This window comes from Ctenopharyngodon idella, chromosome 8, assembly GCF_019924925.1.
Source record: "Ctenopharyngodon idella isolate HZGC_01 chromosome 8, HZGC01, whole genome shotgun sequence".
NCBI lineage: Eukaryota > Metazoa > Chordata > Actinopteri > Cypriniformes > Xenocyprididae > Ctenopharyngodon > Ctenopharyngodon idella.
The window spans coordinates 17205429-17218541 of record NC_067227.1 but is presented as its reverse complement, the minus strand read 5'-3'; the positions used below and the strand labels follow the sequence as shown (position 1 = coordinate 17218541).

General features: G+C 37.4%; 1 protein-coding gene across 1 annotated transcript in view; it reads left to right on the top strand.

Annotated features, from left to right (window-relative positions):
• The first annotated feature begins 1248 nt into the window (after window positions 1–1248).
• Window positions 1249–13113, top strand: part of prex1 (phosphatidylinositol-3,4,5-trisphosphate-dependent Rac exchange factor 1) — a 79313-nt gene continuing 67448 nt past the window's right edge. The window contains exon 1 of the mRNA XM_051902084.1: window positions 1249–1913. Within this exon, the coding sequence (XP_051758044.1) occupies window positions 1758–1913 (156 nt within the window). The 5' untranslated portion in view covers window positions 1249–1757. The remainder of the gene's footprint in view (window positions 1914–13113) is intronic.

Below are 13113 nucleotides of genomic sequence, written 5' to 3'. Positions count from 1 at the left end.
AAATATGAATACATTTTTTTATGTTGAAGATATTTTAAAGAATGTGGGAAACTGAACAGTTCTGGGGCACCATTGACTTTTTATAGTATTTTTTTTCCTACTATGGAAGTCAATGGTGCCCCAAAGCGGCTTGGTTACAAACTTTCTTCAAAATATCTTACTTTGTGTTTAACAGAACAAAGAAATTTTTACAGGTTTGGAACAACTTGAGGGTGAGTAAATGATGACAGAATTTTCATTTTTGGGTGAACTATCCCTTAAGTCCTTGAGACCGTAGGATGTCCCATTTGTCATTTTAGGTCTCACGATCGCCCTCCATTGCGGTCAAGTGCCCTAGATGTGCACTTTTGCACATCTGCAGTAGATTTCTTCCTGACAGTCAAAGCGGCATTACGTTACGAAAGTGCGGACTCAGAGGAAGACCGTGAGTGTTTAGGGTGCCATTTGGGACATTCACAACTTCTCCTCCCTCTGGCCCTATAGGGTAGTAAAGTGTCCATTAGATACACACTTTAGAATCTCGTCATCGTCATCTTAACATTTTATGAATATTGTGAATTTGGACATAGGTCCTGCTTTTTTCACATACTGTTTTTCACCGATCAGTCTGCGCAGCGCCGATGCATCTCGAACAAGCCTAATATGTCAGTGACAGGTTGTCCCGCCCACATGAATAATAAAAAAAATAATGTTAATAAAATTAATAATTACTAATGATGTGTACAGGCCACTGATAAATGATTTATAATAAATACTGCCAATATTCCATTAGAAAAAAATGGCCAATTTTGATTTCATGGTGACTTTAACATAGCTGGATCTTATTTGTCCTCATTGTACCAGTGGATTCAGATTTTATACTGACACCTGTTGGCCTGGATGCAAGAAGTTTGTTTAGTAACTACTGCCGTTTCACACCATAGCTATTTGTTTGTCTCAGCTTTTTTATTTGATGTTGGTGTTTCATGCTGGTATACGTGCTAATCGATATCAACATGGCGGCGCTCATGAAAAGGCGACCTGCTCCATGTAGAATATAACTGCTTTTCTAGAAGATATGATGTCTAGAGTCTTCATCTCATGTACTAAAAATAACATAATTTTAATCCCAAAAGTGCTATTCATTTTTATTTTTGTAAAACTTTTTAAATACGACATGGGGCCAGAGATCAAAAGGAACTATCAAGATCGGAAGGGATATCAGTTAATCAGTTCATTGAAACTGAAGACGTGATTGTTCAAGCGCTGCAACTTGCAGACGGTCCCTCAGCGCAGCAGACTCGCTTCTCTCTCTACAGCTCCCACAGCCGTCTCACTTTTCGTGTAGTGCACACTGAGCACTCGTGAACTCGCTACTTCGGCGTTCACTGCACGGTTTTGCCTGTGATTTCATGGTTACTGATCGTTTCACGTGCATTCCCACTTTCCACATCATTTGGCTCCTCTGGCCACTTACTTCATTTATACTGCAGGCACCCGGTGGGCAACGTCTCAGATTTACCTTTTAAACGGAAAGTGTTTTTAATGATATGCAAATTGCCTGCGGTTGACTTCGATGTTGCGCGTTGCTACTTTTACAGAAGTTTCTTCAGTATCAACATAACATTTTCCTCTGCCGCATCCTGTCGCGAGGTTGCGTGCAGGCAGCGCGCGACGGATTAAATGGATTAATTACCACATCTTCACCTCAGTTTTCAAACAACTGGCATATATATTTTTGTTTGTTTGGAGGCGCTTCTCTCTTAGCGGTTTTAAAAATGAGCCAAATAAACACCGAGGAGGACAGTCAACAAGAAAACGGGGATCTAAGCAGCAAGGACTCGGACCGTCAGTTTCGTCTGAGACTGTGCGTTTTAAATGAGATATTGAACACTGAACGGGATTACGTGAGAAATTTGGCATTTCTGCAGTCGGTAAGTACTGGGTTCAGTTGTTGCGGTTTGAGCACCCATGTGCCTGGTTACATGTTGCAGTCGCGCGGTTACTGTTACAGTCTCGTTTACAGGCTCATAAACTTGAGATAACGGGCACTGGTGAAGCTGTCAAGCTGCGTTTAAGTCACTGTACTGTCGTCAAGAAAGAGGAAGAGGGAGAAAACGTGAACCAGGCTGCCTTTCTAACACAAATTGTTTTGGCTAGGTTTTTTTAGTGACGTTTCATAAATAGGCTAACAAAACATAAAGCAAAGGGGACTGTTTTGCAGAGGGACTTCTTGGGGGCTTTTGTTACTGATGCTTTGCAAGGACGTCAATGTTCTTCCTCCGGTGGGTGTTTAAAACTCGGTGTTTCCCAACGTTTTTTTTCTTTTTTCTTTTTGCTTTATTTACTCCTACATCCCCACCAATAAGGCTCACCTTCCATCATTCATTTGATTAAAGACACTTTTAAACACAAAACTCAAAGTAGCACTTGTTTTATGTCATCCACATACATTTCTACAACTTACATACAACATGCATTACATTTATTGTTTTCTTTCTTTCATATTAATCATAATTAGTTATCTAAATCCATATTCTCATAGTTTTGTTGGTTTAAAACATACCCAAATTGATATGTGCCACCTTGAACCTTCTTACTCATACCGCCGGTTGTTTTGAATGACTGTTTTACATTTATTAGGGGATGTTATTGGTTGTACTTTTCTGGTCTACAGTTTTCAGAGATGACTCTGTAGTGTGAACACTCTCATATCGAGAAACAAGAGTCTGTCACTTTTACTGTCTTTTTAGTTATTCAAACAAGCTCTAACTTAAATTAGCGTATTTCCTGGTCATTTGCCATTTCCTTTAATAAGCTCTGCCTCATAAAAACAGCAGCGACTCATGTGAGAGGTGGGATTTTCAGGTCTTCAGGGCAATAGCCAGTAAAATCCCCCTGTAACTTTCAAACACTTGGTTTTTTTTTTTTTTTTTGTCTTTTGATAAGACCTGGTTGTGCTCATCTGCATATAATCCCCCCTCAGCCCAGAGAATGTGGGCTCTCCTGGAGCATTACTGACCCTGCACTGATAAAATATGTAAAGTAAGTAAAAAGTAAATACAGAAAGTGTTTGAAGTCTCCAGATAGTGATTTGGCATACTTGACAAGTGTTTTCTTGCTCTGATTAGCATCAGATCATGACATAGCTTGCCTGGATTAGAGAATAGACGATCATAAACACATTCATATTCCAACCTTCCTACATAGTTTAGGTTTTTAAAACTAGTTTAGCGTTAGTAAACCACGTTATTAATTTTTTTCTGCATTTGTGCATTTCTCAAATTCCACACCAGCACATTTTCCCTGTTCCAAAACCTCTTGATCCTGGGATAAATTTAACAGGATCAAAGGAACTAGAGAGGTTTTACAAACATGCCAATGAGGGGTAAGCAGCCTTACAGTATTAAACCAGTTTTATAACAATCCTTCATAATCATATTGGCCTGTTAATCTCCCGGAGTACAGTGGCTTTGTGAGGAAGCTGCCAATTGATGACGTCGAGCCGGCTGTGGCAGTTAAAGATTTAAGTAAAAGGCACTCTCTTGGGGTTTCTGAGAGAGGATGGGTTCACTTGCCCTAGTTATTGTTCTTTCTCTGCATATGGGAAGAATCATAGGCCCCTCTCATATGCTGAGTCTCAGAGGGTTTCATCTCCCTAGCGGTGTGTCTGATGTTATCTGATCTGGAAGCATTAAGTGAAGCGGGACCAATCAAATTAGTCCCTGCAGATGCACCTGACGGCCTCTCGTCAAGATATGTTGACGCAGGTGAAGCGAAGCGGACGGTGGTGCATCAGGTGAAAGGGAGAGGAAACCACTTTGTCATTCAGTGTCTCTGGCTTTCCAAGGGCCTCAGTGTGAAAAATAAGGCTGTGCTTGAGATCAGTATCAAAGAATTCTGCCTTTCAACTCATGGCTGGCACGCTAGGTGGTCTTTATGTTCTTTTGTCAGCACGCACTGTCATGCCAAACATCACTGGCTGCCACACTCTAGGGAGATTGATAATTGCCTCATGAATTTGTTTAGATATTTATGTGAGATACCCAGATAATTTATATTAGACCGAAAGGTTTCAGGACTGTGACTTTGTCGCTCCCTGAATAGCTCTTTTTGCATTTGTTTATCTGTGAAATTCCACAAGGACTCTCAAACAGATATTACTAAAGGATAATGTCATGGTTTCAAAGGAATAAATCGGGCTGTAATTTCATAAATGGCTGGCAGAATCAGCTATTCCCATAAGAGTCATTTTTTGGCTCAATTTTTAAACATCTTTTCTGTTACATTTTGAATTTCAGATCAGAGATGACAAAACGTGTGAAAGAGTTCGGGTTAGAAAACATTCTAACAGCGCATATTGAAAATTTCCATGTTTTGTAATACTGTCCAGTGAAAGTTCATCTTACGTCTACTTCAAGTGGGGAGGGATTGTGTTAAAAGTTCATTAGTTGCTCCCATGAGTGACCTGTCCAGTGTTTTTTTTTTTTTTTATAACTTTATTGACAAATGAATAAAGAAAAGCAGCTGGCATATGCTTTTTGCATTTTAAAAGTTGCATTTAAAAATAATGTATTCATAATTTATTATTTTTCCACATTTTAAACCATGAATTAAATGTTTTAAATTTATTTGTTTATTTAAAGTGATTTATTTTATTGTTATATGTAAACAAGCAATTTTAAATGTCTATTCATTTGTCCATTTAATACATTAATACATACATACATTATTATATTTGTAGTATTAAATTAATAATTTATTACATTTTATTTTTAAACGGGGGGTTTATTAAAAAAAGCAAGAAAAAGTTTATACATTACCATTCAAATGTTTAGGGTCAAAAGATATTTTTAATGTTTTTGAAAGAAGTCTCTCATGCTCACCAAGGCTGCATTTATTTGATCAAAAACAGTGATATTGTGAAATACTTTTGCAAATTTAAAACAACTGTTTTCTATTTTAATACATTTTGAAATCTACATTTTGAAATTAAGTCTTCAGCGTCACATGATCCTTCAGAAGTCATTCTTATATGCTGATTTGGTGCTCAAGAAACATTTCTTATTATTATCAGTGTTTAATACAGTTCTGCAGTTTAATATTTTTGTGGAAACTGTGATACCTTTTTTCAGGATTCTTTGATGAATAGAAAAAAAAAGAACAGTGTTTATTTGAAATCGACATCTTTTGTAACATTACATTTTTTTTAATACTGTCACTTTCGATCAATTTAATGCATCCTTGCATAAATTTCTTAGCATAGATGCATAGATGGCAATTGCTATAAGACTTTTTTTATTATTATTCTTCATGTGAAGGCAAAAAGAAAGCAAGCTTTTGTTGCACCAAACATGTCAATGTATTTGTCTGTAGCAGAGCCCATAGTAAATCCTTTATAGCAATGTCCCATTTAACAGACATTTTAAACCATCAATTTAGTAACCCAACTGCAAGGAAAGTTTCCCTGCAGCATCCTGAGGGTTAAGTGTCTTGCTCAAGGGCAAAAAAGTAGAAGCTTGTGATTCAATTAACTTTTCAGTTCCTAAATGTAAGAGCCTCAGTGTTTGCATATGACCGAGGATCCGTTTCCTGTGTTGGGTTGGGATCCGTGCCCCCTCTGATGTCTTTACTGCCAGTCCAGCTGTTGTTAGTTGGTGTGGCCCAGCTGGGCTCCTAAGTACAAGAGACTGTTCACCCAAACAGGATGACATGAATGTATGGAGGAGCAGGGGGAGGAAGTCAACCTGGTGCTTCCTGCTTGCCGATGATGTCTCTATCTGAGTCCTTGCAGGAGGGAAATACAAGCATAGGCTTTCTGGGTTATAAATAGTTTTGTAGAACTGATCCGCACCATAGTGTCACAACCAGCTACCCAGGAGCCATATGGCTCAGCGGGGTAGACGTCTGCGCCCGCCAAATTATGGAAAGTATCCTCAGCTTCGATAAACTGCTGCATTTTATGTTTTATGTTTAAACTGCAACTCTATTGACAATTGTGAATTATATTCAAATATTGTTTTGAGCCTGTTTCACTCTGCATGTCTGAGTAGTACATATTTATATTAGTGCCTGATTAGTGGTCTGTTATATCGCCGATATATTGGCTGATATTTGGCATTTTCATTACTGGCATTGACCAAAACATTTTTTCTGTTTGGCCAACATGTCAGCTTTTATTTTAACAGCATGCAGGACTTTTATTTTGACAGTGCTGAGAACAGCAGAGCCTGAGCATCATTGTCTTTATTAGTTTTACTGTCTCTGTTTAAAGGCACACTATGTAATTTTCACCTCTAGAGGTCACTTATTCAAAACAAAGGTGTAGCTTTGATTTCGCGGAATCATGGGAGGTGTTGTTTTCAGTTACAGCCGGTGGAAAAGAATCCGACGAGACTCAGGCAGGAATCCTATTCATGGATGAGCAAATGTATTAAAGATTTATTAACATTACTGTAGTATGAAGCAGGGTGTTTGAGCGGAACGAGGCCGTTGGAGCGATTGCTAATGAGAGACAAGCGCGACACACGAATGAAGGGCAGTGGAGCTTTTATTATTGCCGCAGACGACTGCTTCCGCTTCTTCCGGTCAGGAGTATGTGGGGTAACGCAGCGCTCTTGTATCATATTAGATACATTTGTATGTTAAAAAAGTTGTTATAATGCTACTGTGTGCGTTCACTTCGGTGGCTACTATGAGACACTTGTTACACACTGCAGTAAGCTAGTTCGATATTAGGCATGGTAAAACATGGTACTTGCGGTAAATCAAGAAAATGAGATTCAAACAATAAGACTAAATGTGTTAAGCTATATAACAATGATTAGTTTTCTGTCGATTAATGTATCCAAACAGTTGCTTAATAAAGTGTTTCCATGGTTTCTACAAAATAAAACCAGAAATCGAGGGTAATGCGGTTAAAATTGCTTATTTCTCTAGATTTAAATGTTCTTGGAAACATTTGGGATAATGTAAGCATACAAGTCAACAAATATATAACATTATTCTAGTGGTTTTTGGATATTTTAATCCAAAAATCTTTGTTCACAAATTGTGCCTTTGACATTTCTGTCTAATAAATTAAAAATGTATGGGTACAAATTGTATGCAGACAGGAGAGTTCAACTGTCACTGGACACTCATAATCAGAAAACTTTAAATCCTTGATTTAAAACTGCTGTGCTATATTTAGTAAAATTAGCACTATCTAGTCTTTTTTTTAAACAATTTCTTTGTTAAAAATACTATAATAGGATTTTAGAATCAAGAAATTTCCAACTAAGATGTAAATCTGGTCAAGTAAAATCAAGTTCAAATTATTTAAGTATTTATTATGTAAAATAAATAGAAATTTTACTATCTATGTTTTTACTATCTTTAAATTAAATAGTGTTAAATCATATATAAATCATATATATCGGCTTTATATTCTCTAAGATCTCAGCATCGGCAAATCTACATGATTTAGAAACATGGATGGAAGTAAAGATTTGTTGCTAAGCATTTTGCATGTTAAACTCTGGTTCGCTCACCCCCATAGACCCTCCGGATGCTCAGTAGTACTGATGATCATCAGTAGTGGCAGCAGTGCCACCTGTACTAAAACAGTCTGCAGCTGCGAGCTCTCGCCGTGACTGTCACAAGCTCTGCTGATTACGCTCCTCTATCCTATAAAGTGTCAGATTATCACTATCTTAAAGTTGTGACAAGTCATGCGTTATAAGCCACCATGGCACAGAGGCACAAGACAGCACCAGGAATTTCAGAAATCTCTTTAACTTTCCTGAGCTCAATTAGTTAAGTAGACCTTTCCCTGTGTTCAAGCATCTGATAGCAAACAAACACTGGGATAGTGTTGCTAATTATGGCTTCCTTTTTAATGCTGATGAGTGAATGGTTTTGTTGAGGGGGTTGAGTTTCCTCATGTTCTACTCTGATAACGTATCGCTTGAGGGAAGAACAGTTGAAGGAAAAGTGCTTTTGTAGTTTGAGTTGTTTCTGATTACTCTTCTGATATTTGAAACGCCCAAGGATGTCTATAATATTTGGAAAAGAACAATATGCTAGCATTCCCATTTATCTCAATGGCAGTTGCTCAGATCTGAGGTAATTTTGAATTAGTCACCTGAGCCGTATCTGTAATGTGACTAATCACTTGAGAACCGCAGGACCAAGACAACACTGATTGGCGCAGTCCCAAAAAAAGTCCCTTTCACTAGTGAGTTATGATGTCAAAGGCAGCTTGCAGGAAAAAATATGTCTGTTACATTCCTTTTAAGGGGTACTGGGTAAACTGGGTACTGGTAAAACATCTACTATAAATATAATTACATATTAATGCTATATATATTAAAGTTTAAAAGTTTGACCTCTGGAGATTTTAAACATTTTAATGTCTTTAACATGCTCACAGGCTGCATTTATACTTTAAAAAAAAAGGTAATATTTAAATAGCTATTTTATAATAATTTCAAATGTAATTTATTCCTGTTTTCAGCAGCCATTTCCTTAAGAAATCATTCTAATATGATTTCTGAAGAAACAAGAAACATTTCTTCTTATTATTCTTGAAAACAGTTATGCTGCTTAATATTTTTGTGGAAACTGATACATTTTTTTTCCAAGATTCTCAATAGAATAGAACTAAATTTTTGTCCAATTTAATGCATTCTTGCTGAATAAAAGTATGTATTTATTTTTTAAAAAGTCTTTTGCAAGTGATTTAATCAGAATACATGGCCAATTTTGAATGGATGTCAATGGAAAGGATTTTGCCTGTAGAATGTGTAGTTTATACTGTCTACCAGCGATTCAACACAATCACATATGATAATTAATATTTAGTTATGTGTACAAAGATTTTGGACTGATAATAGTTCATCATGGGCGGGGCTACCCAGTGTGACACTGCAGAATCATTCAGTGTGGTAGCTGCTGGTTAATGGAAAAAACAGAGCTTTAAGTGGCAAATCATCAAAATTGCATGTTTTTTATGTTCAGGATGTTTTTATGTTAATGATTTGTAGGAGGACATCTTGAATCATCAGCATCAGCAGTAAAAGTGAGGATCTTGTACAAAATAAACAGCAAAACTAATTTTAGCCTTTTGTTTTATGACAGATATTGTGAGTAAGAATGTCTGCTGATGTTCTCCATGATATTCAGTATTCAGTAAGCCAATCGGATCAGCTGAGTTTAAAGTCAAACTTAGAAATCCTAGATAAAGCCGACTGATTGGTGAGTCACTATGAGGTCACGAGCACAGCATGAAACTGATAAAGACGTCTGTGTTCCCGACCGCCCTGTCAGAGGCCTCTGAGGTGTTAATGAATTATGTGTTTATTCAGATATCAAAGACCGAAAAAACATTGGAATATGTAATCAGCCGATGGTGTAATGGCTGTCACCTGCGCTTACAAGCTGGATTCACACCTCTAATTTAATCACATCTACCTGGCCAGGCACCATGTTACAAACACTTGCGTGGATAAGGTATGCCTCTTGGCACCTCCTCATCTTTTGCAAACAAGCAGACAGCAAACAAAGCCATGTGTTAGAGATTATGAACACTATCAGACGGAGGAGAGGTATGCAGACCACAGGCATATGGGATAAGACTCTTAGCAGATGTTCCCAAAATGTTCAATAAACTTCGGATTGTGGCATGCAGCACTAAACTGACACTTACATAACTCTGCTTTGAGCAGGTTTAAGATCTGTTTTGTGTTCTTGGCTGTTTAATTATTCAGGTGATGAGGATTTATGTGCATATATGAGGTCAGTTTTTTCCTCAGATTTTTCTGTGGGATGGTGGTAGTGATTGTTTACTTGAATTAGCTACAATACTAGTGTTTTCTCACTCTCTCTTGACTGTCAATAGCCTTGATTGTGACCCCATCACAAACATTACTCTGCAGCTGTAGACAAAAGCAGCCTACTTGAGAGGCATGTTTTGCAAAGAGAAGGGCAGCAGTAAATAGAAGGCCATACATTGCCGCATTGACCCTTGACCCCTTTGACCAGGAGAGCTCTGAGGAATTCCTCAGTTGTCCTGAGGGAATTGCCCCTGTGGTTTGTGGCCAGAGGCTGGTCATGACTCTTGAGATATTTTTTGGGTGAGATCTTTAGATGTATGGCTTTTCCAGTTGCTCCTGAAAGGGAAGAAATATGAACGTGTGACGTTAACTTATCCCACTTACCTCTTCCTTGGACAAACAAAAGAGCGTGCAGTATTGATGGATGTCAGGCTGGAACTGAATTATTTATTCCTAAAGAACACTTGGAGATGGAATTAGCTTGATCTAATGCCTGTTTAAACGGTGAAGTCATTCACTTAGGTAGCTGAATAGATTTATTAGGGAATTTAACTAGTAACTAAACATTCTCTACCAGAATTTTTTTAATGCAGCATATCAGATAATGGTTATTTATTGACATAATTCATTTATCATATTTGTTAAATAAATAAAAGAAAAAGTAAATAAATGGTTATAAAATAAAAATAAAAGTGGCGCTACAGTCTATTTGTTCTGAAGTCATTTGATAGCTTTGTGTAAGGAACAGGTTGAAATTTAAAGAATTAGTTCAGTTTCAAATGAAAATTATCCAAAGCTTTACTCACCCTCAAGCCATCCTAGGTGTATATGACTCTCTTATTTCTGATAAAAACAATGGGAGAAATATTAATAAATATCCTGACGCATCCAGGCTTTATTATGGCAGTGAATGGGGTCACTAGTATGAGCTGAAGAAAGTGCTTCCATCTATATCCATCCATCATAAACGTACTCCACACGGGTCCGGGGGGTTAATAAAGGCCTTCTGAAGCGAAACGATGAATTTGTGTAAAAAAAAAAAAAAAAATGTCCAGTTTCCGCCAGACTGCCTTCCATATTTAACGTACGAAGAAAGTGTAAACTGGCGTCGCTTCAGTTAGACTTTTTCCGGAAGTTGAATAGGGAAGGCCTAGGACGTAGTGTAAGCTTTTTGAACTTCAAGAGTTTTACACTTTCTTCGTACGCTGAAATTGGAAGGCGGCCTGGCGGAAACTGGATATTTTTCTTCATAACTTGTTAAATATGGATATTTTTTTTACACAAACGCATCGCTTCGCTTCAGAAGGCCTTTATTAACCCCCCAGAGCCACGTAGAGTACGTTTATGATGGATGGATGGAAGTCATTTGACCACATGAGGGTCTATAACATATGTTTGAATTCGTTTTCAACTACCTCTGGAAGTGGACAAGCTTGAAACATTTTGGACTCTGTTTACACCTATATGTAGGGTTGTATATTTGTGATCAGATCAACAAAAATGCGTCTTAATAACAAGTGTAAACAGGGCAATTGAGTTAGTGAATTGAACTAGATCTGGATCAGGCTAATTTGTTTTTTTTATTGTTTTTTTTTATTGTTTTTTTTTTTGTTTTTTTTGAGCTAGTTCTTTTCAGATTAACTGGCTGTTCAGGTTCCCAATTAGAAGAACCATTTGTTCACAAACTGCACTGATCCAATTGTTGAGTTCAGTTTAGTGATTTGGCTGCATGCATCTCTCTGCGGAGGAACATCATCAGTGAACAATAGCTTAAATTTGGGTTTGTTCTCCACTCAATGATATTGGCTTCAGAAGACCTGGAATCTACTAAATAAGTCCTTTTTTTGGTCATTTAGAGAATATAACAGATTGTTTGTGGAAAAGATGAAGATTATTCAAAATAATAATAATAAGTGTGATTTTATATAGCGCCTTTCCATAGCTCAAGATCGCTTTACATAGTGCTAAAATATTTGATTTATCAGTTATCAGTCATGATAATAATGACAGAACTGTAATTTTATATATCCATGTAGAACTTCATAAAACCTGTAATTTGATTTAGTAATGGATGAACCAATTTAATCTGTACTTCAACCTGTCATAACCTCACAGTGGACGTAAAGCATTAGATGTTGTCATCTTGTGGGTTTTATTTCCTGTGGTGAGAAGGAAGAGTCTCCTTGTCCAGCCACCGAAGCCACTCCTGTGATGATAATCAATGAAGAAATGACAGATTTGTAGTGCGTTTGTAATTTGACTCTAATGAAGCAATGATGATTATACACTTTGTGGCTTCTGGGCTGAATGTGCTGCAGTGACATTGAATCCATTATTTTAGAGGGAAGTAGGAATGACACATCAGGAAATTAGATAATACGCACACCCGCATATAAGCCTGTGGTAAGTGACAAAGTAAGCTGCTGCGGTTGTTCACAGCCAAAAAAATCCCATTATACGTCAGTACACTCCAGAGGTAATTAAACTGTATATTTGTTTGAGTACTCAAGAAAGCATCTCTCTATGTGAAGTGATAATGATTGCTGTCTGCTGTTGTCATATAGGTCAGTTCAGGGTCCACTGTGCCCTTTCCCCCCTGTGGTGAATGAACCCCTGGCTCTCGTGGCACCTTTCCATGTGCTCAATCGCTCTTCCATGGAGATGAGCCCAAATGCCTTCCAGATGGCCAATCCAATCTGGACTGAGATCTTATCTGGACTACCACATGTCAGCACCAAGCCTTTGTAGCTGTACTGTCCAACGGTGAATCAGTGTTGGATTTTCTGTATGCTCAAGCTCTTTAATGAATGGGTGGTGTGACAGACACTTGGGTGTTGCTGTGAATGGGGCCATTCACGGCAGTGTGATGCACACACCTACCTCATATAGGAAGCATACCGAATCAAAACAGCCAAAAGTATTGCTATTGGTTGTTTCCGAGATGAGCAGCACTAGTATTGCTCTTAGGGTTAGGGGTACCATAAGTATTAAACTCTGGTGTAACTCAGCTGACATATTCTAAGCAATCAGAACCTACGTTAAAGGAGAGACCCAAGTCATATCATAACCAGAATATGATAGGACAGATCCTTTGAATAGTAAGCACATAGCAGCTACTTTTAAAACTGCCTGGAAATGACTGCTTTTATCATTTTTATCAGTTTTATATATATATATATATAATATATTGCTCAGTTTAATTTAATTTTTAGTTTTATTTATTTGTATATTTACAGTTAGTAATTTTAGTGTTTCAACTTATTTTAGTTAGTTTCTAAGGCCACATTTTCCATTTTCATTTAAAGCTTTTCGTTTAATA